General features: G+C 41.1%; 1 protein-coding gene across 21 annotated transcripts in view; it reads left to right on the top strand.

Annotated features, from left to right (window-relative positions):
* ARHGEF33 (Rho guanine nucleotide exchange factor 33) overlaps positions 1-27,145 on the top strand; it is an 85,449-nt gene that overhangs the window by 8,022 nt on the left and 50,282 nt on the right. For 16 of the 21 annotated variants that reach the window (XM_074011939.1, XM_005576062.4, XM_065527647.2 and 13 more), the window contains exons 3-4: positions 22,286-22,395; positions 24,319-24,368. In XM_074011939.1, the coding sequence (XP_073868040.1) occupies positions 22,371-22,395; positions 24,319-24,368 (75 nt within the window). In that variant the 5' untranslated portion in view covers positions 22,286-22,370. Of the gene's footprint in view, positions 1-17,980; positions 18,149-22,285; positions 22,396-24,318; positions 24,369-27,145 lie in introns of all 21 variants that reach the window. The other 5 variants (XM_074011938.1, XM_065527643.1, XM_074011945.1 and 2 more) reach the window with 1 other exon arrangement.

Genomic DNA, 27,145 nt, shown 5'->3' with positions numbered 1-27,145 from the left:
ATGACTGTCTTTGTGATAGGAGCCCAGTGTGTATGGGAGCGACTAAAGGTGAGTCTGCAGAGCTGGGCAGAAGCCAGAACTCAAAGGGGTTTGTCCGCTGGTTTAGGACATTTGAACTTCAGGAGTCACGGAATGATTTTGATCAAGACTTTCATCAGTAGGCAGAAAGTCTATATTAGTGCATGGCTAAATAAATCATCATGGGAATAATAATTCGGATGACGGAATAAGGTATAAAAAGTAGATAAGACTATTTGATTCTGATTTTGGAGGGGATCATTGACTAAATGATATATTATTGAAAATATATATATTGCTAAAATAAAATGGAATTGATTGCAAAGTCATTGCTTTTACAAAGGAAGTTGGGAGAATAAAGTTCTGAAACTGTATGAGATAAAAGGGGTATATGTCAAACACAAAATTTGGGCAGCACATTGACTCCTTGGCTGCAGTAAGTCCCATGCACAGATTAGCTAGTGTCAGTCACTCAAGGTGGATCGCTCGCTCCTGATTTAGCCATTGTCATGCCCTCTGCTGTCTTCCAGGCGCTCCAGATGGGCCATGTGACTTCCCATTGACCCTTCCACCTACAATGAGCAGGAAAGAAAAAAAGGGTCCAGTGGGTCAGGCTTTTAACATCTCTACATTAAGCATGTATTGCTTTTATAATTGAGATTTGAAAGCAATGTAGTATAAAGCAAGGCTTGCAGATAACATCATAGCTGATTCATTTCTATTTGGCTGTACTTAACCTGATATACTTAAAAAAAAAGGAAAATATTAGTTTTATGCTCTACTTCTTGGCAGTGGCTTCATAAAGTCTCAAGGATATTTCACTGGATAAATACTTATTTATTATTCAGTTAAATTTTTTACTTATCAGATACTGTAAAGACTTGGAAAAGTAAACTGTACATGTATTGCATATGCTATTTTACGTGTATAATGTATCTTATAAAAAATTTTTTAAATACAAAGAATCATTTGGTCTTTGCCAAAGGGTAGTGCTCTGAAAGGTTTCTCAGACATGTTTAAATAGTGAGCTTTGTTAAGCCAAAATTTACAATTTAGGTGAAATAACATTGATTTTTCCAGTTTGCCTTTTCTAACTCATTAATTTTTTTAAAAAAAGAATGGTCTTCTTGCTGTTAATATGAATAAATAAAGTTCTGTGGGTTTTTTTTAGGGAAAGAAATAATTGATTATAAACATCTCCTGAAATTAAATTCAACTCAAACTTGTGTTGAGTGCCCACTGCAAATAGTTCCCATGTCAGAGGAATGTGAACAAATGATTTAAATGTAGTTATCTTTAAAAGTCCAGCTAATTTTGCACTCCCCTCCATAAAATATCTGAACATTAAAAATATTTGATAATTTTTTAATTGCTGAAAATTAAGTAAAATTGTTAGTATAAAAAGTAAAATTGCTAATATAAAGAGTAAAATTGCTACTATAAGGAGATATGCCATGTTTATTCTGAGGCTTCAAGTCCAGCACTCTAGGATCATAAGATATTACGCTCAGAGAAGTAAGCCAGCACCAAACAGCAAATACTACATGAGCTCACTTACATGTGGAATCTAAATAGTCAAACTCATGGAAGTCAAGAGTAGAATGATGGTTTCCAAAGGCTGGGGGTGGATGGATGAGGGGGTGGAATGGAGACATGTTGGTCAAAGGGTACACTTTTCAGTAAGACAGGAGGAATACATTTTTGAGATCTATTGCATAACAGGCTGACTTTAGTTAATATATCGTATATTTCAAAATTACTAAGGGAATAAATTTGAAATGTTCTCACCACAACAATGACAAATACATGAGGTGACAGGTAGGCTAATTAGCTTGATTTACTTATTCTATGTTGAATACACATATCATAACATTGCACTATACTTTCTAAATATATACAATTTATAATTTGTGGATTTAAAAAAAAGAAATTAAAAAAAGAATCATTACCTGCCAGATACAATGGATATGAATATGAAATGGTCAGCTGGGCATGGTGGGTCATGACTGTAATCCTAGCACTTTGGAAGGCTGATGGGGGAGTACTGCTTGAGGCCAAGGAGTTCAAGACCAGCCTGGGCAAGAAAGCGAGCCCTCGCCTCTACAAAAAATAATTTAAAATTAGTCTGGTGTGGTGGTGTGCACCTGTAGTCCCGGCTACCTGGGAGGCTGAGGTAGGAAGGTTGCTTGAGCCCTGGAGATCGAGGCTGCAGTGAGCTAGGATTATACCACTGCATTCGCTCCAGTTTGGGCAACAGAACAAGACCCCATCTCGAAAAATAAATAAGTAAATACGTAGAGACTATTGCCTATAATTCCTGGCAGGAAGAAATACTAATAATGCAGTCTGAGAATGTAGTAGAAGAGGGATTGACTAATTACGACTTAGAGGATTGGGGCAAGCTTCATAGAGAAAGAGGCGCTTGAATTGAGCCCGAAGGATGAGAAGTATTTCATTAGAAAAAGAAAGATATTTGAGGGATAGAAGATGGGAGGAACAAAGGCACAGAGGCATGAAAGTGTTTGGTGAAAGGCATGAACTGTGATCATCTACACATGTATATCACATATACTAACTACTATAAAGTTTTATTTGAATTACTCTGAAATAGAGGAACAAACCAAGTAAGTTCAGCTAGTCCAGTCACTAGCTGTTACAAGCAGCAAAATTGTATCAACCAATGTCTAACTGGCTACAGGGACACACCAGGAGCTCCACCCAGACAACCTCTCCAGATTCTGATTAGAGGAGCAGTTCCACAGGATATGGGGAGGTAGTGATTTGCAGAGCCGACGAGGTGGAGTTAGTAAGATGGGGTTTCTGAGATTTGAGATTAAGGTCCCACAGACAGAGCTGAATTAAGATACCTGAGGCAGAGTAAAAGTCTGACACTTGCTTAAACGGATTTTCTTTCAATATCTCACACTTGAATGAAGAGAGGGTGATCTCTTCCTGGAGGAATGGTGGAAGAGGAGGCTCTTGAGAGCAGTACTCAGCTCAGCTTCCTGTCCAGGATCAGTAAAGTTCAGCTCTGACCTCACACTGGCTACACCACTCAGCAAAATGAAAATCCCACCAGAAAACCAGACTCAGTCTTCTTTGAAGGCTAAAGGCTTTTTGGTGACCATGTGTTGCTATTCAAACCTGCATTTAGGATACCCCACTCTCACTCGAAACACACACACATACACACACACACACACACACACACACACACACACACACACACACACACACGCCTGCCCTCAAGGGGCTTATCGAAGCATTTCTTTCTTTTTATTTATTTATTTTTCTTACTTTTTCATGATCAGTAAAACTGCCAGAAGGGGCCGGGCGCGGTGGCTCAAGCCTGTAATCCCAGCACTTTGGGAGGCCGAGACGGGCGGATCACGAGGTCGGGAGATCGAGACCATCCTGGTTAACACGGTGAAACCCCGTCTCTACTAAAAAATACAAAAAACTAGCCGGGCGAGGTGGCGGGCGCCTGTAGTCCCAGCTACTCGGGAGGCTGAGGCAGGAGAATGGCGTGAACCTGGGAGGCGGAGCTTGCAGTGAGCTGAGATCCGGCCACTGCACTCCAGCCTGGGTGACAGAGCGAGACTCAGTCTCAAAAAAAAAAAAAAAAAAAAAAAATGCCAGAAGGAAGCATACCATTCAATCACACAAGAGACTTTCCTGAAGAGAAATCCTGATAAACCTAGTTTTCTCCCTCTCACATTTCCGGGGATGTTTTAGCACCTCTGATAAATTGGTGCCAGGGCAGCTCCTTCATCCCACTCTAACCCCAACTTTAGGCCCAGAGTTGCCAAGCAGCTGGTTGCTGGTGAGCTCCCTTCCTACCCACTGCTGGGCTGAAGCTGCGCTGTGGATGGGAGCTCTGCATTCTGACAGCTGCAGCAGTAACCAACTCCCGGGTGGGGCTCACTTCTGAGCTCGGTGCTTCAGACCTTGGAAGCTAACACATCCCTATCCTGGAAGACCTTTACATCTGGACTCCTCAGGAGACTTCTGCATTTGCTTGTTCTCTTATCTCTACTGATCTCAGGCTAGAGCTGAACTTGCAGCTTTGTACTAGGACCAAACTGCAAAACATAGCAATAATCACCACTAGAGACTTACGGTCATTCCAGAGACTGAGCTAGCAGACTCAGAGAGGATAAGTAATTTTCCCAAGGTCAACCAGCTATTTAAACCATGGACTTGGGATTTTAATTCACATCTTCCAGACTTCAGACTCAAATTCTCCATTTCTACTCCCTATTAACAACTAGCATAGCTCTCGGTGTTGCTCTCAACTGGCTGAAGTATTAGCTGAGAACAGATTAAAGTGTGTTTTTAAAAATCTCTCAGGATTCAAAGGAATAGAGTCATAATGTTGATGACAGGCAGTGAAGTTGATATATTTGGGCAAGGCATCTGACCTGACGGCCATTTTATACCACTTACTTCTGAGGCCTGCCTCACTGAGATGAAAGACGTGTTATCCGATTCCATAATCATCATATGTATATAAGAAATTGGGACTCTGTAGTGAATCATTTTATTTTTTCTGTCAAAACAGGAGCTTATGACGTAGCCAAGTCACTTTTCCTCTCTGGACCTCATTTTCTGTATTTGTAAAGTGACAGGGCTTGGCTGGCTGATCTCTGTATAATCTTTCCGTTTGATTTTCTTTACCACTCTACACTGATTCCTTAGCCCATATTGCAAGTAGTTGTGGTGGGTGCAGTTTGTTTCGTTTGATCCTTCCGAACTGTGAGATTGGTTTATTCATTTATTCAGCACCTATTTATTCAAGGCCTATTCTGTGCTAGACACTGGTTTAGGTCTTGGGGAATACACAGCGAACAAAAATGTCCAAGCCCTCATGCGGTGGCGCTGATAAGCCAAGATGGTCAATGAGCAAAGAAATATATAACATTATCATTTGATTGGTAAATGTTGTGGAGAAAAATAAAGCAGTGAAAGGGAGATAGGGCATAGAGGCCAGGACTCCTCTCTTATATGTATGGGTCAAAGAAGGCCTTTCTAATAAAGTGACATTTAAGCAGAGACCTTAGATCTTTTTTATCCTTGATGTCGGGTAGGAGGATATTGTCAATTTGAGAAGGCTCTGAAGTTGCCAAGAGATAGGAAAGAAATAGGCCTTAGTGGAGATAAATCATAGCTTGAGGTTCAACCTAGCTCTTCTTCCTCACATCCCTTATAGCCCAGGATTTCCACAAATGAGCTTCTCTGGGCTTCTATGATTCCAAACAGTCTTTTTTTTTTTTTTTTTTTGAGACGGAGTCTCGCTCTGTCCCCCTGGCTGGAGTGCAGTGGCGCGATCTCGGCTCACTGCAAGCTCCGCCTCCCGGGTTCCCGCCATTCTCCTGCCTCAGCCTCCTGAGTAGCTGGGACTACAGGCGCCCGCCACCGCGCCCGGCTAGTTTTTCGTATTTTTAGTAGAGACGGGGTTTCACCGTGGTCTCGATCTCCTGACCTTGTGATCCACCCGCCTCGGCCTCCCAAAGTGCTGGGATTACAGGCGTGAGCCACCGCGCCCGGCTCCAAACAGTCTTTTAAACATTTTAATGACTTCTCAAATGTATTGCATCTACTTATTTATTTAATTTTTACCAATGGACAATTAACAGTACATTAAAACTAAACTATCATAACTGAATTTACAGGATTTTAAGAAGCAGGGATCTGTTTTGCATGTGAATTTTACATCCAGATTTATACCACACGCTAAAGGAAGTACCTAAGCTAAAAAATGTATAGGAAAGAGTTAAAGATGCAAGGACTAGGCTGGAAATACTATTTTCAAGGGATGGATTTTTTTTTTTTTTTTTTTAGATTTATTCTGCATCTACTGGCTTATTCAAAGCCCATCACATAATTTGTTTTGGAGACAGGAGCATCCAGGAACAGATGGATGGCAGACACTAGGGGCCAAAGGCAAGCCCTCCAGGTGTTAAGAGGAAAGAAGTGGACAAACACCAGGCAGTGAGGATTCTAAGGTGCATTCCCAAGTGGGTGAAGGAAGAAAAGGATTGAGTTTGCTTCTAAATTTAAAACACTAGAATCTAATATATATAACAAGGGCTAAGCTATTGCAGATCATCCTATTTTATGACCCTGCAACTCTGCTAATGTCCTTTAGGGCCTAGATAGAACACTAAATCCCTTTGTTCTACTCTCCCAGTCTGGATTTTCTTCTACCAATTATTTCTCCCTTACTCTCTACATCCATGATTTTTAGATGTGAGAACACCTTATCAATTAATTATCAATAATTCATTAGTTGAGGGGGATTATTTGCTAGATAGTTACCACTGCCAGTGTTTAGGACAGTGTAGTGTCTTTGTCAACAAGCCTTTATTGAACTTCTACTCTATGTTAGAATATATCCTATGTACCAGGGATAATAAGAGGTGGAAAAAATAGCCTCTTTTCTCAAAGAAGTTTACAATGAACTTCGAAAATGAGATTATTTACATAAAATGAATAACAGTAGAAAAATTTGTTTTGATTCCTATTGAGTTTTATAGTTATTCCACGAAAGGAAAGATAATTTCCTATTGGATTGAAGGGGGAAAGTTCTAGAGAGGGAATGGGCCTGCATTAGACTTTGGAGAATGAGTAAGGATTTGTCCATTGGAGTGGGGTGAGCGGGGGAGACCAGGCAGCAGGGAGAGGGAGAGACAAAGTAGGAATGCAAGTGGCGAACAAGGCTGAGGCGGCTGGCAGACCTCCTACACATCAGAAATGAGGCTGGAGGGGCGGGCCAGGGACATTATGGAGGACCTTGAGATCTCGATTTTATTTTATGAAGACAAAAAAACAGGCCAGGTGCAGTGGCTCACTCCTTTAACTCCAGCACTTTGGGTGGCTGAGGCAGGCAGATCACCTGAAGTCAGGAGTTTGAGATCAGCCTGGCCAGTATGGCAAAATCCCATCTCTACTAAAAATACAAAAATTGACCAGGCATGGTGGTGGGTGCCTGTAATCCCAGCTACTTGGGAGGCTGAGGCAGGGAGAATTGCTTGAACCTGAGAGGCAGAGGTGGGCAGTGAGCCGAGATCGCACCACTGCACTCCAGCCTGGGAGACAGAGCGAGACTCTGTATCAGAAAAAGAAAAAAGAAAAAAGGAAACGCCTATTGCAGTTTTTGAGCAGGAGCAAAAGATCATCTAAGTGACATTTAAAGGAAAACAATGTAGTAGCAGTGAAGAGGATGGATAAACTAACTAGGATGCTCCTAGAGATGTTTAGGCATGGGGAAGCAGTCAGGGCGGAACCAAAGAGGCGACAATGAAAAACAAAGGAGAAAATGAAAGAAACCTTACCAAGGAAGACTTGTAAGGATTTCACAACTGGTGGATTTTAGGATGAGAGGTAATCATTCGGGGTCTTGAGCGTGGGTCAGTGGTGGTGCCGGTGGCAGAGCTAGGGGAACCTGAAGGGGGAGTCTAGAGAGGTTAAAGATACCAATGTGATTTCAACAGACTGAGTTTCAGGTGACCATGGAACAGCGCAGTGACAGTATTCATTGGAAAGAAATATAAGCATGACCAGGGACATTCACTTACCCAGAAAAAGAAAGAAAGAAAGAGAAAAACTCAGTTTTGTTTCCTTTCCTTAAAGACCTGAATACTAAAACATAGGTAAAACTACATAGTGAAAATACTAGGAATTGAGAAATGATGAACTGTTTAGCATAATTTCAGCTTAGGGTGAGGTGATGATTTCTTTGGATTAAACAAAAGAACAGTAACAGAAGGCTTTGGGGGCTGGAGGGCTGGGGAAGGGAGGCCATTGGTGGTGATATCACCGTGTTACCACACTGCTGAGTGATATTTGGAATTATCCTGTTAAATTTTAGCCTCAGCATTTTAGAGCTACCAGGACTTTGAAAGCCTCCTCATACTACAGATGAGGAAATGGAAGCCCAGAGAGGGGGCCTGGCTTTCCTAAGGCCCCACAGTAAGAAGTCAGGGTTAGATCTCAGTCTAGTATTCTTCTATTCCCAGACTGCATGGGCCAGCAGGTGCCCTGCCTTCCTGACTCTTTGAGGAACGCTTTTATTTAGTTCTACAGCGGGAAGCCTGATGAAAATGTTCATAGATTGCATTATCAAAAATCAAAATGGAAGACCCTCTGAAGAGCATTAAAGGCAGGAAATGGTGTGGGGCAGCGTGTGTGTACCCTGTTAGATCAACTTGTCTTCAGGTAAAGGAATCATTTTCCAGTGGCATCGGAACAAGATGAAAAGAGCATAATCTGCACTGGGACTGACTGCCTTACAGCATATGCTTAAGCAGTCCCAGAATAGACTTCAAGTGAGGTTGTTCAGTGTCTTTCCTCACATACTTTAAAAAATGCTGAAGAAGCCAGGTGTGGTGGTTCATGCCTGTAATCCCAGCACTTTGGGAGGCCCAGGTGGGCAAATCACTTTCACCCAGGAGTTGGAAATCAGGATAACATGACCTGGGAAACATGGTGAAACTCCATGTCTACAAAAAAATACCTAGGAGGTGGAGGTTACAGTGAGCCAAGATTGTGCCACTGCACTCCAGCCTGGGTGACAGAGCAAGACTCTGTCTCAAAAAAAAAAAAAATTTGAAGAACAGGATTGCTATCTAACTACCTGGAACAAAGGAGAAGTATGTAATTCAGTTTGAAGGCAGGGGGATGGAACACTTCTCTTCTATTTTTTTTTTTTTTTTTTTTTGAGACCGAGTCTTGCCGTGTCACTCAGGCTGGAGGGTAGTGGCGCGATCTCCACTCATTGCAAGCTCCGCCTCTTGGGTTCACGCCATTCTCCTGCCTCAGCCTCCCATGTAGCTGGGACTACAGGCCCCCGCCACCGTGCCCGGCTAATTTTTGTATTGTTAGTAGAGACGGGGTTTCACTGTGTTAGCCAGGATGGTCTCGATCTCCTGACCTCGTGATCTGCCTGTCTTGGCCTCCCAAAGTGCTGGGATTACAGGCTTGAGCCACCGCGCCCGGCCCTATTTTTTATTAACTTATTCCTGCCCCAACTTGTTCCAAACAAGGACATTGAAATAATGCAATAATGGATTGAGGAATCAAAAAATAGCTTCTTAGCAAAACCAGCCCTTCTTAGCAAAACCAGCCCCAGCGTGTTCTGGCCTCCTTATGGCAAGTCTCTAGCCCTTTTCTCATTGTTCCAAACTTTTCAGATGTGGTAAAAATGTACTAATTGGTGGGGTTCAGTATGCCTTATCTCTAGGGAGGGCATGTATGAGATAAGCTGAAATTATAAAAGAAATAATCAAACTAATGATGAATTTACGCTTTTCATTGATCAACAAAAATGTTGACTCTTTCCCATATCTAGGCTTCTGCTGCTGGACTTTGCGATAATAATTGGTTATAAGATGAGACTTGGCTGGGTGCAGTGGCTCATGCCTGTAATAATCCCGAGACTTTGGGAGGCCAAGGCAGGAGGCTTGCTCAAGTGCAGGAGCTCGAGACCAGCCTGGGCAATATGGTGAAACCCTGTCTCTATCTACACACACACACACACACACACACACACACACACACACACACAAAGGGCTGAGTCTGGTAGTGCATGCTTGTAGTCTCAGCTACTCAGGCAGCTGAGGTGGCAAGATCGCTTGAGCCTGGGAGGTCAAGGCTGCGGTGAGCCATGATTGCAGCACTGCCTGGGTGACAGAGTGAGACCCCCTGTCTCAAAAACAAGATGATCCTTGGTTTAGCTGAGGAGAGATGACAGATGACAGTTGAGGAGAATGGCCAAAGCAGGCTTCATGAAGGGTATGAGACGGTATGAGACATGAGTTGCCCTTTGAGGGTTGAGCAAGACTTGGTTGACAGAGAGCAGAGGGTTGTAGGACCGAGATCCCTAGGTAGGAATGCATAAGGCCTGTGAGTGGACTAGCTCTGTAGGGGAAAGTGCTGTGGTTTTAGTACCCAGGGACCATCGCTGACCCCTGTCAAGTATGCACAGGCTGTGGGTTATTTTTCTAACTGAACTCATCGATTTTCAAGGTTTAACTATGATTTCCAACTTTTGAAGGCTTTGCTCACTGGGAGTCTTTGTTCACTGGGCAGTAGTGGGAAATTATAGTCATTCTGAAAATTGGATTGTACTCTTTTTCTCCTTTCTAGCTGTTCTGAAAGTGCCAAAGGCAGTTCCAAATTGGATGTCATTTCATCTGAACTATGAAAAAATTCTCCCAGGAGGGGCAGCAGTAACCTGGTTTCCCCTCTCACCTAAATTAAGCTTTGGTGACTGACGATCCATTTCACAAGGTACTACTAACTCAGCCACCTGGTTCAGATCTTGGGAGTCCTGCAACTGCCTCTGCTTTAGCAGAAGGAACATTTCCTGAGGACTGAAGTTTTTCCATGTTAATGTACTCCTCTGCAGATCGGGGCCATCTCTAGGACTGGAGGGAGTTGTCTGTGGAGCTCAGGGTTCTTTCCCTCCAGCGTTTCCCAGGACAGCGCTCTTGTCCTTCTTTGTCTTTCCTTCCTATCAATCGGGACTTACTTAGTGAAAGTATCGCGACGGTCACTTTATTGTCTTTTGAAGTAGATATTTACATTGTACTGGGGCTCTCTGCCTCTTGCACAGTGTCTCTGGGAGGCTTTTTGGTTTTTTTTAGACAGGGGCTCACTCTGTCATCCAAGCTGGAGTGCAGTGGCACAATCATGACACACTGCAGCCTTGACCTACCGGGCTCAAGCGATCCTCCCACCTCAGCCTCCCAAGTTGCTGGGACTACCGGTGCATGCCAACATGCCCGGCTAATTAAAAAAAAAAACAAAAAAAAAAAAACCCAAACTTTTTGTAAAGACAGGGTCTCACTGTGTTGCCGACTGGTCTTGAACTCCTGGGCTCAAGTGACCCTCTTGCCTCAGCCTCTCAAAGTGCTGAAATTTATAGGCTTGAGCCACTGTGCCTGGCCTCCAGGAGGTTTTTAACTTCCACTCAGATGAATCCAGGGAGAGAATCTGTTTGAAAGATTGAGATTAAAGAGAGTCAAATCAGGATAAGAAAAGAGATGAAGCATATCTTCCCTGACCAGACACAGAGACCATGAGACATTCAGGCTCACAAAATCTGGTTCTGACACATTTAAGTATGCCAAGCATTAAAATGAGTCAGAAGAGCCCCTGGAAGTGACTTTCAGCCCTGATCTGAAACTTTTGAGAAGTTTTCATGTCTTCAATGAGGCGTTTTTAAACTTAAAATAATCTCTGGCCAGCGGTTGGTTTTGTGTGTGTGATAGCATGCTGATGTTCTTTTTTTCCTGATTGATGTAGACACATATTAACTCTACCAATTGACTCTATCCTGACTGATCTTAGGTGAACAATGACAAAAATTAACATGCCAGTGGAGTGAGGATGGAAGGATCTTTGTTATTTCATTTCTGAGCCTTCTGTGCTCCTGAGCTATGGAATTACCTACTCTGCATGCTTTGCTCCTGTTCTCACTGGCTCTGGGCACTTTGGGGCTGCTGGCCGTGATGAACATCACTACAGTTAGTTTTGGTGTGGGACCGTTCTCTAGGAGAGCCTACTCTCTCTTGGTTTTTCAAGCCAGGGAGTGGGAACAAGGGGATATATTTCTGCCAGTGGAACTTTGCTTGTTAAAATAAAATAGGGCTTTTTTCCTAATAAAAATTATCTTCAAACCAAACTCCCTGTATTTACCACTAAGTCTTTATTGTTGATGTGAAACAAGTTGTAGTAAAAAGCATGTTTCTCTGGTGGTCTATTGCATGAGAATTCAGGTCACTTCCACAAATATTTGTTGAGAGTATGTTGAGAATGGTGCCAGGAGCTGGAGACAGAAAGATGAGTAAAACTCCCTGTGTACTCCTTAATTGCTCACAGTCTGGGGAGGGGACAGCCATGCAGGCAGTTAACTAAGGAGGGGTGATGGCCTTGTTACCTGGTTCAGTGGCAGGAGCCACCCTGTTTCTAGCAGCACCCATATTTGAGAAAGGGTCACGTAAGGGGCTGACTTGAGCACCAGGGACCATTCTCAAAATAAGGCCACTTATTGTTTGAGATGTCTGGTGACCGAGTCCTATTTTAATTCTTTTATTTATTTCATTTTTTAATTAAAAAAAAATTTTTTTTGAGACCAGGTCTCACTCTGCTGCCCGGGCTGGAGTGCAGTGGCTCTATCATGACTCACTGCAGCTTTGACTTCCTGGGCTCAGGTGATTCTCCCACCTCAGTCTTCCAAGTGGCTGGAATTACAGGAGTGCACCACCATGACTGGCTAATTTCTTTTTTATTTTTTTATTTATTTTTATTTTTTGTAGAGACAGGGTTTTGCCTTTTGCCCAGGCTGGTCTCAGACTTCTGGGCTGAAGCTAACTGCCTACCTTGGCCTCCAAAAGTGCTGAGATTACAGGCACGAGTCACTGTGCCTGTATTTTAATTTAATTTAATTTTAATTTTAATTCTTAATTTTAATTTTAATTCTTTAATTTATTGCCTTTGCCACTTTAAATTGCTATGTATTCAAGGATTTGTTGTTGTTGTTGTTTGGTGGGCATAAAAAGCTACATTTTCATTGAGGTATCCTAGTTTTAAACACTTGTGTATCTACATATTGTGAGAATTGTCTTATCTCCTTACCATTTTGCTTCTAAGGGTCATACTGTACTCTTTGTTTTCTTGCGTTACATTGATTAATTAATTTTTATTTTCTAGAACAAGCTTTGCTGATCATAGTGTTATATTTTTGTTTTCTGACATTTTATTTAGAATATGTTTATTTATTTATTTAGGCTATCCTAGAGTTGGTCTCAGAACCTCATAGAATAAATTAGCTATTTACATACATCCTATTCTATAGCATAGATTAAATAACACAGACACTGTTATTTATAGGACCTTCCTGTGATATGATGCTGAATCATTTCTTATTGGGGAGTAGATATTTGACCTTCCCTTTTAATATTTTCTGCAGATAGTTGTTCTGGATAAAAACATTTCTACTGTTTTTAAAACAAATTTCAATAATGTATGTTTTCCTCAAAAATTATCCATTTCATCTAGCTTTTAGAAATTATTGGCAGCTGAGTGTGGTGACTCATGCCTGTAATCCTAGCACTTTGTGAGGCCGAGGCAGGTGGATTGCCTGAGCTCAGGAGTTCGAGATCAGCCTGGGCAACACGGGTGAAACCGTGTCTCTACTCAAATACAAAATAAATTAGCTGGGCATGGCAGCTTGTGCCTGTAGCCCCAGCTGCTTGGGAGGCTGAGGCAAAATTGCCTGAACCTGGGAGGCAGAGGTTGCAGTGGGCAGAGATTGTGCCATTGCATTCCAGCCTGGGCGACAGAGCAAGACTCCGTCAAAGAAAGAAAGAAAGAAAGAAAGAAAGAAAGAAAGAAAGAAAGAAAGAAAGAAAGAGAGAAAGAGAGAGAGAGAAAAAAAGAAAGGGAGAGAGGAAGGGAAGGAGGGAGGAAGGAAAGAAGGAAGGAAGGAAGGAAGGAAGGAAGGAAGGAAGGAAGGAAGGAATTGGCAACAAATATTGCATATCGAATTTTACAAGTAATATTTCATATTCTCTGAATTGCTGGTTACATCCCTCTTTGTAGTCCTACTTTGTATTATTTCTCTTTCTCTCAATCTCTCTCATCAAACCTGCCAAAACTTTTTTCCTTGTATCAGTCCATTCAACCTGTTTACTCAGATGACTATCAGAGCCCACACAGGAATTGATACCTTTTTTTAATGACAATGGTACCTTAAAGTAGTACCTGAAATTACAGTACTTTGGAATACTGTGACATGAAGCAGTTTATTTAAAGATAGAGAATCATAGAAAGACTACTGGTCTTACTTGAAGCAACTTCCAGTGTAACTTTGGGCAAATAATTTGTACAAGCTATGGCTTCCGTGGGTATAAAATGAATGGAACATGTGCTGGCCCAGCGCACAGCATTGCTGTAGTGATCAAGTGAGATAACGTACATGAGAGTGCTTTGAAAACTACGAAGCATGAACAAACAGGGTGTTACTGTCACAAAATAATGTTGCTTTTAGGCGCTATAGAAAAAAAAAAAGGAAATAGCCCTTTTCATAATGTTTAAAGCATTTTTTCTACACCACAAAGATCATATAGACCCTCTTCTTGAAAAAGGCTGCAGGATTTGTCCTGATGAATTACTTTAGTTTCAGGGGAAAGTATTTCCTCATCACCCTCCCCCCAGCATAAAAAAGTTCTCATTCTACTAAATTAGAAATGTGCACTAAAGACCCATTCAATAAAGGACACTGAAATGGAAATTAACTCAAGTCTGCTTTCAATTAATTTCAATTCCCCAAAGTGCCAAACTTTCCTTTTCTGTCACAGCAGTAATTGGAAAATAATAGACAATCCTCAGTTTTTGTGGTCTTATGTGTGTATGTCAGGAGGAGGATACACGTTCTAGGTCAGTCTGGGGGAGGGTCAGGAGACTTTTCAGTATTCTTTAGGTTTCTGTTAACTTATTATTTTAAAATTTTTTTCTGAATTAATTTTACAAAAATATGGCTATAACTTCTTATTGTTTCAACATTCTTATTTCTCTATATCAGTGATTTTAGAACCTTTGTTTTTAAACAGCAGAAACTGATTTTCAAAGGAAATTCTTTCCCGCCAGTCACTATGGCTCATGCCTGTAATTCAGCACTTTGAGAGGCTGAGGCAGGAAGATTGCTTGAGCCCAGGAGGTTGAGGCTGCAGTGAGCCATGATCCTGCCACTGTACTTCAGCCTGGGTGACAGAGTGAGACCCTGTCTCAAAAAAAAAAATAAAAATAAAAAATAAAAAAAGGAAGTGCTTCCCCGAAAGCTGTAGTATGTGAATCAGACAAGAACAGAGAGACTCTGGTTGAAGGGGGTAAGAAGGGGAACCCAGAACCCCACCAGCTTGGTGGCTTCCTCTCTCCACTCAAGACAGACTCAAGAAAGCCTGAGGGCTTCAAAAAATATAAACTGAAAACCATTGCTTTGTATCATGATCAGGCATGATATAGAGACCAACAGGCTCTTTCCAGAAATTTAACATTATTTGCCCGAGAGTTTACCAAGGCCTGAATGGGTGTTTTTAGAGGTTAGCACTGCAACCGTAGAGATGGAAAGAAAGGAGGAAGGTCAGGGAGGAATAGGAGCCACATTAACTTGTTGAGAGGCATGTGGCAGCATCTGATGGTTATTTATTCAAAGGCAGGCAGTGATTCAAGGGCTATCAAGAACAGAGTGAAGAATTACTAGGCTCAGAGTGAGGGATTCCCAGTACAAAATGAAGAGCAGACTGCAAGTGAGATCTCAAAGGGACTTTCATAATCATAGCAAGGCTTTTTCCAGAATAAGTCATATTACCTGTCTGTGTAATCCTGTTATTAAGCTCCCTTTTAAACTGTACCCTTTAATACATATTCATTATCACAATCATTCTCGTCAACCTAGAAATTCTGTTCTGGAAACTTAGCTTAAGAAAAGATGTCCTAAATATGAAGAAAAAGGACTCTATTCCTTTTTATATCCACTTATTATCGTAAAAAACAGAAAAATACCCTAATAATTGGGGGAGGGAAAGAAAACAATGACACATTTTCTCAAGCAACTATTTCTTAGTCAATAAATGTAATGATTGTGAAACTATTTGGAGAAAGCCAGGTGTAATAAATGAAAGAACCAGTTCTGAAATCATATGGATGTACCTAAATTACAATTCTGGCTCCCTTTGCCATGATCCTGGGCATATTATTACCTCATTTTCCCAAGCCTCAGTATTCTCATCTGGAAAATGGGGATAATGATACATCCTCAACAGAATCAATATGAGATTTAATTAAATGAGACAATAGAAATAAAATATGAAGCATCATGTTTGGCACATAGCAGCTGTTCAACAAATGTTCCTTCTCTCTCCACCATTCCTTACATAGCATATGGGAAAATGCTTATGCTCTGTCAACAAAATTTTCTTTTCTTTTTTTTTTTTTTGAGACAGGATCTTGCTCTGTCACTCAGGCTGGAGTGCAGTAGTGCGAGCCTAGCTCACTGCAGCCTTGAACTACTGGGCTCAAATTATCCTTCCACCACAGCCTCCCAAGTAGCTGAGACTATAGGCTCTGTCAACAAATTTGACAAACTTAAGGAAATACATAGTTTCCTAGGAAAATATAAATGACTAACTAGTTGAAAAGCTGCCTAGATAAATTTCTTTTGAAGAAACACAAAAGGGCTTGAAGATCTGACTACTTTTTAAAAAGGGTACCAAGATCAAATGGTTTCATAGCTATGCTCTATTATCTTTTAAAGAACTGATAATTCCAATGTAATTGAAGTTTTTATAGGTTATAGAAAAAGATGAAAAACTTCCAATTCATTATGGCTAACATAAGCTTAATGACAAAATAAAATAGAATAAAAACCAAAAACAATCTACCAGCTGGGTGAGGTGGCTCATGCCTGTAATCCCACCACTTTGTGACAGACCAAAGTGGGTGGGTCACTTGAGGCCAGGAGTTTGAGACCAGCCTGGCCAACATGGCAAAAACCCATCTATACTAAAAATACAAAAAATGAGCTGGGTGTGGTGGCTCATGCCTGTAATCCCAGCTACTCAGGAGGCCGAGGCACGAGAATCGCTTGAACCCAGGAGGTGGAGGTTACAGTGAGCCAAGATCGTGCCACTGCACTGGGGGACAGAGTAAGACTCTGTCTCAGAAAAAAAATATATATATATTTTAATAGCAAAAGTGACCACAAAGTCAAAAGACAAAAAGATAAATGGGAAAAAACATTGCGTATAACAAATAAACAGTTAATACATGTTATTTACAAACTCTCACTACTTGCTACAAAAAAAAAAGGCCGATAACCTAAAAGAAAATTAGGCAAATCAGAGGACTAGAAAACTGACAGACGAGCAAATCTTAATGTATAGTAAGTATATGACATAGAGATGCTCAATAGCACCAGCAATCAGCAAAAGTAGCTATAAACTATCACTTGTCACCCATCTGACTGACAAGAACTAAAAAGTGTTAACATCCACTATTGGCTGGAATGCAGGAGAAAGGTATTTAGGCAATAAATATTCCTGGGGGAAATGAGGATAGTTATAGCCTTTTTGGAAAGCAGCCTAGCCACATCTATGGAAACTCTACATAAATAAAAGCACCAATATGTAAAGCTGTATGTACCAAGATGTTCGTTGTGGCATTGTTTGCAGTGGCAAAATAATGGACATAAAGGGAATGTTCATCAGTGGAGAAATGGTTAACACAGTCATTTGTACCATGGAATATTATGCAGTCATTACAAGTAATTTCTTAGGGCCAAGCATAGTGGCTCACACCTGTAATCCCAGCACTTTGGGAGGCTGAGCCAAGCGAATCATGTGAAGTCACAAGTTCAAGACCAGCCTGACCAACATGGTGAAACCCGTCCCTACTAAAAATACAAAAATTAGCCAGGCATGGTGGCGCACATCTGTAATCCCAGCTTGAAACTGGGAGGCGGAGGTTGCAGTGAGCCGAGATCTCACCACTGCACTCCAGCCTGGGCAACAGTGAGACTCCATCTCAAAAAAAAAAAAGTAATTTCTTAGATCTGTAACAATTAACTTGGAGAGATTGCCACAGTGTATTACGTGAGAGTAAGATGCAGAGAAGTACAATATGTAAACCTACAATGACAACCCCACTCCATATACGTATATTCTGTATATGACTGTATGCGATTATATGAGGATGGATAAAAGAATGAAAGAATACCAAAGATTATTAACATCAGTTGGGATTGGGGAGGAACACTTTTACCTCTGCTGAAAGAGCCACAATAAAAACAGTATAAATAATAATGGCCCAGTTTAAAAAAAATTTTTTTTTACGTTTTTCTTCACTTATTTTATCTGTACAACAATAATGATCCCATGTTTATTTTATTTTTTCCTTTAAGAGATGGGATCTTGCTATGCCTAGGCTGATCTTGAACTCCTGGACTCAAGCAATCCTCCATCCTTGGCCACCCAAAGTGTTGGGATTACAAGCATGAGCCACTGCACCCAGCCATGGTCCAATTTTTAAAAGAAAATAAAATGTTTGTGCTATAATATAGGTGGGAAAGGTAGTTACAAAATTTTAGGTAGGCTTCATTAATAATTATGTAAAATATTCTAGAGAAAAAAATATTAACAGGCAATACAAACAAGTGATCATGATAGCTGTTTAAGTAGAGACATTATAGTTGCTTAGTCCCCTATATACTTTCCAAATTTTCTCTAATGTAGGTTTTTGGTTTTTTTTTTTTTTTTTTTGAGACAGAGTTTCGCTCTGTCCCTCAGGCTGGAGTGCAGTGATGCCATCTCGGCTCACTGCAATCTCTGCCTCCCGGGTTCAAGCGATTCTCCTGAGTAGCTGGGATGACAAGTGTGTGCCACCATGCCTGGCTAATTTTTAAATTTTTAGTAGAGTGCAGTTTCACAATGTTGGCCAGGCTGGTCTTGAACTCCTGGCCTCAAGGTATCCACCTGCCTCGGCCTCCCAGAGTGCTGGGATTACAAGCGTGAGCCACCATAGCCTGGCCTCTAATGTAGTTTTGTTGCTTTTGTAATTTACTACATAAAATTTGTAACTCACTGTCCATCACACATGTTTATTATGTCTCATGGTGGTTCATACCTGTAATCCCAACACTTTGGGAGGACAAAGTGGAAGAATTGCTTGAGGCCAGGAGGTCAAGAACAGTCTGGGCAATATGGGGAGACGCTGTCTCTACAAAAAGTGGAAAGTTAGCCATGCATGGTGGACATGCCTGTAGTCCAAGCTATTTGGGAGGCTGAGGCAGGTGGGTCCCTTAAGCCAAAGGATTCAAGGTTACATTGAGCTATGATCATGCCGTTGCACTCCAGCCTGGGGAAAGCAAGACTCTGGCTCTACAAAAAATAAAATAAAAGAAAGTCTTATGTCTTGAAATAAGTGGTCACATGTACATATGTGAGCATGTGAGCATGAGGATATTCTAGCTCAGAAAATGTGTAAGTTTTCATTTTACCTATGATATATGGGTTTTTTGTTTTTTTGTTTTCAATTAGTTGTAGATTAATGACTAAATCTCCAGGAAAAATCACCCACAAAAATCCCACAAAGGTATGGCTTTGCATATTTAAAGATTTTCTTCCCCCAAATAGTAACGGAAATCGCTTCTAAAGACCATTTTTAAAGCTGGTGGCTTTGGGCAGGCCACTTCTCTTCCCCTCCTTAGGTCTCGTTTGCTTCTTTTATAAATGAAGAACTTGGATAGAATAATGTTCTTAGAGCCTCTTTGACGGTAATATTCTGTGATTTCATTATATTCATCCTAGAATGGATTAGATGTCAAGTAAATTAACAATTGCTAAGGAGAAGAAAGTTTTCATCTTAGAAATGTTTGTATCAGCTATGAAAAAAGATTAAAGATAGTTAGGGAAGATGCCCTAGCTTGCCATAACTTTCATGCTTACGTGAAAAATGTGCAAGAGTTTAAACAGCATATGGCTTTGACTTTGGGCCTTTCTTTATATTCGTCATTTATAACCATGTAGCTATTTTCCAATGGCTTTTTACCTGTGTGTACCCTCCCACCCTGCCAACGTATTATTTTGCTTTATAAACCTCAGTATGCGAATAAAAAGTATTTTTGTTTTGGTTTGGATACACTCCATATTTTATAATAAAGTCTTTTTTTTTTTGAGACAGAGTTTTGCTCTTGTTGCCCAGGCTGGAGTACAATGGGACGATCTCAGCTCACTGCAACCTCTGCCTCCGGGGTTCAAGTGATTCTCCTGCCTCAGCCTCCTGAGTAGCTGGGATTACAGGCATGCGCCACCACGCCCGGTTAATTTTGTATTTTCAGTAGAGACAGGGTTTCTCCATGTTGGTCAGGCTGGTTTGGAGCTCCTGACCTCAGGTGATCCGCCCACCTTGGCCTGCCAAAGTGCTGGGATTACAGGCGTGAGCCACCGCGCCTGGCCTTTTCTTTTGAGACAGAGTCTTGCTATATCACCCAGGCTGGAGTGCAGTGGTTGATCTCGGCTCACTGCAGCCTCTGCTTCTCAGGTTCAAGTGATTCTCCTGCCTCAGCCTCTGGAGTAGCTGGGATTACAGGCACCTGCCACCATGCCAGACTGATTTTTGTATTTTTAGTAGAGACGGGGTTTCACCACGTTGGCCAGACTGGTCTCGAACTACTGACCTCAAGTGATCCGCCCATCTCAGCCTCCCAAAGTGCTGGGATTACAGGCAAGAGCCACCACATCCAGCCCATAATGAAGTCTTAAATCAGCTTTCTTCAGATATAATTTATGTAAGATAAAATGCACCCAATTAAAACATACATTCAATGAGTTTTGGCAAATTTGTGCACCCGTATACCACTGACACAATTAAGCAGTAGAACATTTCTATCATCCAACAAAGTTTCCTGTGCGGCCAGGCATAGTGGCTCATGACTGTAATCTCAGCACTTTGAGCTACTGAGGAAGGAGAGTCGCTTGAGCCCAGGAGTTCGTGACCAGCGTCGGTAACATAGTGAGACTCCTGTCTCTATGAAAATAAAAAAATTAGCCAAGCATACTGACCTCCACCTGTAGTCCTACCTACTCAGGAGGCTGAGATGGGAGGACCACTTGAGCCCAGGAGTTCAAGGCTCCAGTGAGCCATCCTAAGGCCACTGCACTGCAGCCTGGGCAAGAGTGAGACCTCGTCTCAAAAAAAAAAAAAAAAATTCCCCATGCCTCTTCCCAGTTATCCCTCCACCTCCTGCCCTAGGCAACTGTTGATCTGCATTTTGTCACTATAGATTAGATTTGTCTATTCTAAGTGATGAACAAAGTTTAAACTTGTGTTTTCTTAATCTTGGATAGTGTTCATATATTTGTATTGTTTCAGTCAGGTTTCTTAGTTGTAAGCAACAGAAAACAATCTCTGGCTGATTTAAGCAGCAGAGGAATTTGTTGAAAGGAGAGGGACAGCTTACGGAATTGCTGGGAGGCTGGAGAATCGAGTTTGGGATTCTATGGCCAGCAGCAGTGCCTAAATCACATAATACAACTGTTCTAGTGAGGAAAGCACCGAAACTAGCACCTGGAATTTCCTAATATGTTTGTAACGGATAATGGTCACCACCACCACCCTCGCTGCCACTGCTGTCTTAGAAGGTAGAAAGAATATTGAGTATCTGCCTTAGGAATTCTTTTTGCAACTGCCAGTGTTAATTGGGGTAGGTGCATCTGAGTGGTATGTCCTAGGCATATATCTGTCATGCCTTAGCTGCAAAGAAGGCTAGAAGAACCTGGTGCTTTCAGCCTCTATAGTGGGAGGCATTTGATCAAGTCTCATAAGGCAGGAGAATTCTTCAAACTTAGGAAAGGGTTAAAATGCTGGATGGCTGAAAAGAGGGCCAGTATCACAACACTGACTGTGTGCTAGACTACATTCTGACTTTGCAGCTTCATGTCCAATGGTCACATCAGACATGGCCTGTTTGCTAAGCATTTCCTGGGTGCAAAGGAGTCTACCAGGTGCCGAAAGTGGGGACAAGGCTATCAAGGAACATACTATTTAATGGAATAGAAACAGATGTATTGGCCTTCATATCTGCTCAATTTTTTCTCCTTAATTTCCCTGGGGCTGGGTGTGGTGGCTCACACCTGTAATTCAGCACTTTGGGAGGCCAAGGTTGGAGGATCACTTGAGCCTAGGAGTTTGAGACCAACCTGGGCAACATAGGGAGAACCCATCTCTACAAAAAAAAAAAAAAAAAATTCCAGGTGTGATAGCATATGCCTGTGGTCCCAACTATTTGGGAGGCTGAGGTGGGAGGACCTCTTGAGCCCAGGAGGTCAAGGCAGCAGTGAGCCATGATTGCATCACTGCACTCTATCCTGGGTGACAGAGCAAGACCCTGTGTGAAAAAAAAGAAAAAAAGAAAATTTCCTTAAACTATAACTTGCTAGTAAAACCAATATGTCTTAATTAATTGATTTGATCCAAAAAAGAATGTAGCATATTGAAAAACTACCCTAAATTTGAATAATGAATTTCATATGTATTCACAAAATGTATTTACCTTTATGCTAAATGTTTACTCAGTATTTTTCCTCTTCTGAAATTGCATGTATCTCAAGCTGTGTTCATTTCAATTTTTTTAAGTTAATATATGAAGTAAATCCAGTTTCTCTGACAATTTTACCTGTTATCCTTTACTCTTGATTTGAATTGACAGGTGCAGGGAAGAGGAGGTGGCCTGAGGCAGGACGATGAGGATGCAATGTTGAAGAATAAGCTGGAGAAGAGAAGTAACCGGCACTATGGAAAAAACCAAAACAAAGCAAGGTCAGATTTTTCCCATGTCTTGTTTTAGGACTTAGGATTCAAGGAATGCAGGTTTTTGCTTTGTCTTACCACTGTCTCGAGACATGACAGTATGTTAACTATTTTCATTTTCCTATCATCATATAATGACTATGAAGAATATAGACTGGGTGCTGAAAAAATAGGAAATGCTATTAGAATTTGGTCTGTGTTGTTATTTTATTGTTCTTAGCAATAACTTTAGGACTGCCTCAGAACAACTTGCTGGGTAAGGCCAAGACACAGATTCAACTACTAGACATCTATCATCTTCTAGACTAGCCTAGAAGCATAAGTGCTTTCTCTTTTAATCTTTACCATATAGAAACAACTATATAGAAGTAGATTCTGTTATCATCTCCAATTTACGGAAGAGGAAACAGTCATAGGGAAGTCAGGTGACAACTACAAAGTATCAAAGTTAGGTCTGGGATCTGGATCTTTCCTCCCAAGCCCTGATTCTTGCTATTATACCAGGCTGTTGGGACATAGTATGAAATTGTCTAAATAATCTTTACTCAAGCCTATGCAGGAAGTTTGGGTAACCTCAAATCATATGGATTTTATAGGGACAGCCTGCTGTGTGTATAAATTCTGGGCTAAGGTTATATATTATTTATGGACTTAAATACTGAGGCTGGAGGGGTTTCCTGTACCAGCATGCCTTAGGAGAACAATATACACAACCACACAACCAAATGTTTGCAACCAGGGGCTTCCTCTATAAACTGCTTGATGCATATAACGTGACACACTGGAGAAGAAGCTAAATGGATAAGCAACTAGCTGAATGTTTTACATGGATTGCCTCATCTTTATGGCCAACCAATGTGGTTCTGAAAGTGCATTCTAGGCCAACCTCTTTTTCTCCCTAGGTTGTGAATGGTTTTCTTTTCCTTTCTCTTTGCTTTTCTTTCTTTTCTTTCTTTCTTTCTTTTTCTTTTTCTTTTTTTTTTTTTTGACGGAGTTTCACTCTTGTTGCCCAGGCTGGAAAGCAATGGCACAATCTTGGCTCACTGTAATCCCGCCTCCCGGGTTCAAGCGATTCTCCTGCTTCAGCCTCCCGACTAGCTGGGATTACAGGTGCCTGCCACCACACCCAGCTAATTTTTGTGTTTTTAGTAGAGACAGGGTTTTACCATGTTGACCAAGCTGGTCTTGAGCTCCTGACCTCAGGTGATCCACCCACCTTGGCCTCCCAAAGTGCTGGGATTAGAGGCGTGAGCCACCGCGCCTGGCCTGTGAATGGTTTTCTACAACCTACTACTTTCTCTGTGTGTGCCCTGTGCTTCCTGAAGTCTAGTATTATACATTACTGTTTTCTTCTGCCTGCATCTTTCCCAGAACCTTTCCGTTGACAATTCCTTCTATCAGCCTCTTGCCCAGGAGGACAGCAAGATTCCCTTAGCTGAACTTGGCAGTGACAGCAGGGCAGAGTTCAGAAGTCTGGCAAAGATCAGAGGTGGGGGAAGTAGAGGATATTTTATGCAGGCTTGCTGAGATCAGTAAGTGCCTGGTGAAGAGCCACCTTCCTGACTGTAGAACTGTTCCCGCAGGTCAATTTCAGTTAGCCTCAAGAACATAAGGGAGACACTTCCTGCAAATTCCTTTCTGGCTATTTAGTAATCACACATCATTCAGTTTGGTTGAGAAACTTCCCTACTGTGGTAAAACGTGGTTTTCTATTGCAAGAGAATATCAGGTAGATAACGGTTTAGTGATTAGGATGTGTGAATATGGACACCACCTACTTCAGCTCATTCTTTGTTCCTCTGGAATCATCGGTTTCTTGTCATGCAGGCACAAATGTAGGATCCTGTAAGTTTCCTTATTCCCTGCATGTATCTGGAGAGGATAGGGACAGAATGAGTAGTGTTGATTGAACAAAGCTTTTTCTCCCTGCAGGAGAGAATGAACATATGCCGGTGAATAATCCTTCCACGCAGATTTACCAGGTAAAGACAAATCGATTGTTTCGAATGCTCCCATGTATAACAGTGATGACTGACTATTCTTTACGTGTAGATGTTTTTAGCACTCACAAGTGCTTCCACATATATCGTTGCACTTACTCTCTTAACAGGGCTGTGAGACAGGCACCTCAGTGGGTCTCGCCACTCACAGTGTACTTTGGAGATAACTGATTTTTTTTTTTTGAGACAGGGTCTTGCTGTGTTGCCCAGTCTGGTCTTTAACTCCTGGGCTCAAGCTCAGGTTCCTGAGTAGCTAAGACTATATGTGAGCACCACTGTGCCTGGCTGAGAACTCATTATTGAAAGACAAGTTATCCCGTTTATGAAATGCAGCACTATCACCCCCACCTCAACTCTGCTTCTCTTGCTTGCTGCCCCCATCGCCATGGCCATTACACTGCAAGATAACATTTCCATCAGAGAGGAGAGGGCAAGATCTGTTTTTCTTACTTTTCTATTTTAGCAGGGAGAATTGAGAATGAAAAGGGGGTTAACATTGCAAATGTTCAAATATCTGTTCAGGAAAAACTTTCAAGCTCTTTTTAAACAATGGGAACAATTTGCTTTACAAGGAAGATGAAAGTTCTGCAGAACATCTTTGCAGTAAGAGTCATATGAGATTGCCTTGGTCCTCTAAGTGGTATTCACTTGGCTTCTGTCTCCCAACTGTAAATTTAAAGTACATCTCTGTTCTTAAAAATCATGAAACTTTATTCTGACATAATTTGTAATATAAAAGTAGCTTGGGCTAGGGAAACCCATGCTCCTCTCCAGACTTCGGGCAGTGCTTCCTGGAATACGTGAAAAGGAAGAAAACATTGACAGAGCTTGGTGGGGGTTGGGAGAAAGGATGCTTTCAAAGTTGATCTAAGGTTTTAAGCCCTGGTCACTAGGAAAAAGAGTACTCTCTCAAGCAGAAATACAGGAGTCCAGAAGAGTAGATAGTTTAGGGGAAACGTTATTTAGATTTGTCTAGTTTAAGTGACGGTGAAGTGAAAATGACAACTAGTTCCCAGAATTATCATGTAAAAGATCTTTGCTGTAGACCAAACTGGAGCAAATCAACACAAGATTATGGAAACATGATTTAACCATATTGCCCCTAGACTCAGGCCAGCTATAGGATGAATGGGGGAAACAGCATCATTTCAACTGAATACACATTTATTGGGCAGTTACTATGTGCAAAGTCTACTGCTTGGCCTCATGGCAGATTAAACAGATGAAACAGACATTCTCATTGATTTTTCTGTGTCCACAACCTGAAAAACACATAGAATAATAGTTCTTACAAGGTAGGCTGTTGAAAGGATTGTGATAGAGGCGTTGATAAAATTCTGTGGGGAAGGGATGATTTAGTATTGACTGGAGGATTTGATTTAGGTACTTAAGGACAAGTTGATCATTTGACAAGTAGGTATAGGTAAGGTTGTTTTGGGCAGGGAGACTAGCTTGAACAAAGGCCTAGAAGCAAAAAAAAATGGGTCTTCACTCAGTGCTGCTTTGATGCCTCACTGGTCCAAGTCCTCCAGACGCTTTCCCTGTCCACCTCCCCTCTGTTCTCATCTGACCTGTGTATGACATTTGAATGAGTGTGAGTACCTCTTTAAAGTCAGGTATGATTTAAAGTCTATTATAGATTTTATGTAGGTCACTCCCTGAATGTTGGCTAAATATAGCTGCAGTGGGGGTGGCCTCATTATCTTATTGCACTACAAATCCTAGTACATCTGTTCGCAGTGGAACACACAAAGCAATGGAAATGAAGTTGGTCTATATGACCTCTGTGATGCTATTATAACCCATCCTTGTTTTAAAAGAACACTTCCTAAGCCCCAGTCTGTTTACTCCAAGCAACATTTAACCAAAAGAAGAAGAAGAAAGAGGAGAAGTAAAGAAAGAAGAAGAGAAGGAGAAAGGAGGGAGCTGGGGAGGAGTTAACCATAATAGAATAAAATCTATAATAGAAGGGAGGGCACCTGAAGCAAAATATAATATTTTGGTAGTTCTCTACCTCATTTTATTTTCTGGATAGATCCTATCCCTACCTGACATTATCGTATGTATCACCTTGTTTGTTTTTTAATTTTCTGTCTTCTCATCTAGAATGTAAGCTCTAAGGGCAGGAATTTAGTCCATTTTGCTCTCTGTTGTATTCTCAGTGTAAAGTACAATGCCTGGCATATAATACATATTCAATAAATATGAGTTGAATGAATGAATGGATGACTATATTACAAGATGTCTGTATTGCTTTGAGCCAAGAGGTCTCATGCAGTCATTCAGTCTTGTGCCAAACAGTGTTGGAAAGATTTTTGTCTGGTTCTTTGGAAAAAAAGAAGAGATCCTCACTTCATACCCCAATCAAAACAAATGCCAAAGTGGATTAAAGGCTTAAATATAAAAAATTCAAACCATAAAATTTTAAAATAAGTGAGTATTTATTTTGTCTCCAAATGTGAAATATCTAAGTTAAAAAGCAATGGAAGAAATCACAAAGAAAGAGATTTGAGAATTCATCCACATTACAGTTTAAACTATTTCCATAAAAAAAATGTTAAACAAATTCAGAGGCAAATAACAAAATCAGAAAGACACAACAAATATTTCAAGGTTTAATTATAAATAAGTAGTTCATGAAGGTCAATAAAAATGGAAACTTCTAAAACCCTAATAGAAAATTAGCAAATAACACAGACAATTTACCAAAGTAAAATTATAGATAGCGAAGAAAAAGTTGAAGCTCAAAGAAGCAATGA

This window comes from Macaca fascicularis, chromosome 13 (assembly GCF_037993035.2).
Source record: "Macaca fascicularis isolate 582-1 chromosome 13, T2T-MFA8v1.1".
Classification (NCBI taxonomy): Eukaryota; Metazoa; Chordata; class Mammalia; order Primates; family Cercopithecidae; genus Macaca; species Macaca fascicularis.
The sequence above is the reverse complement of the archived record's forward strand: the minus strand, read 5'-3'. Positions and strand labels throughout refer to the sequence as shown.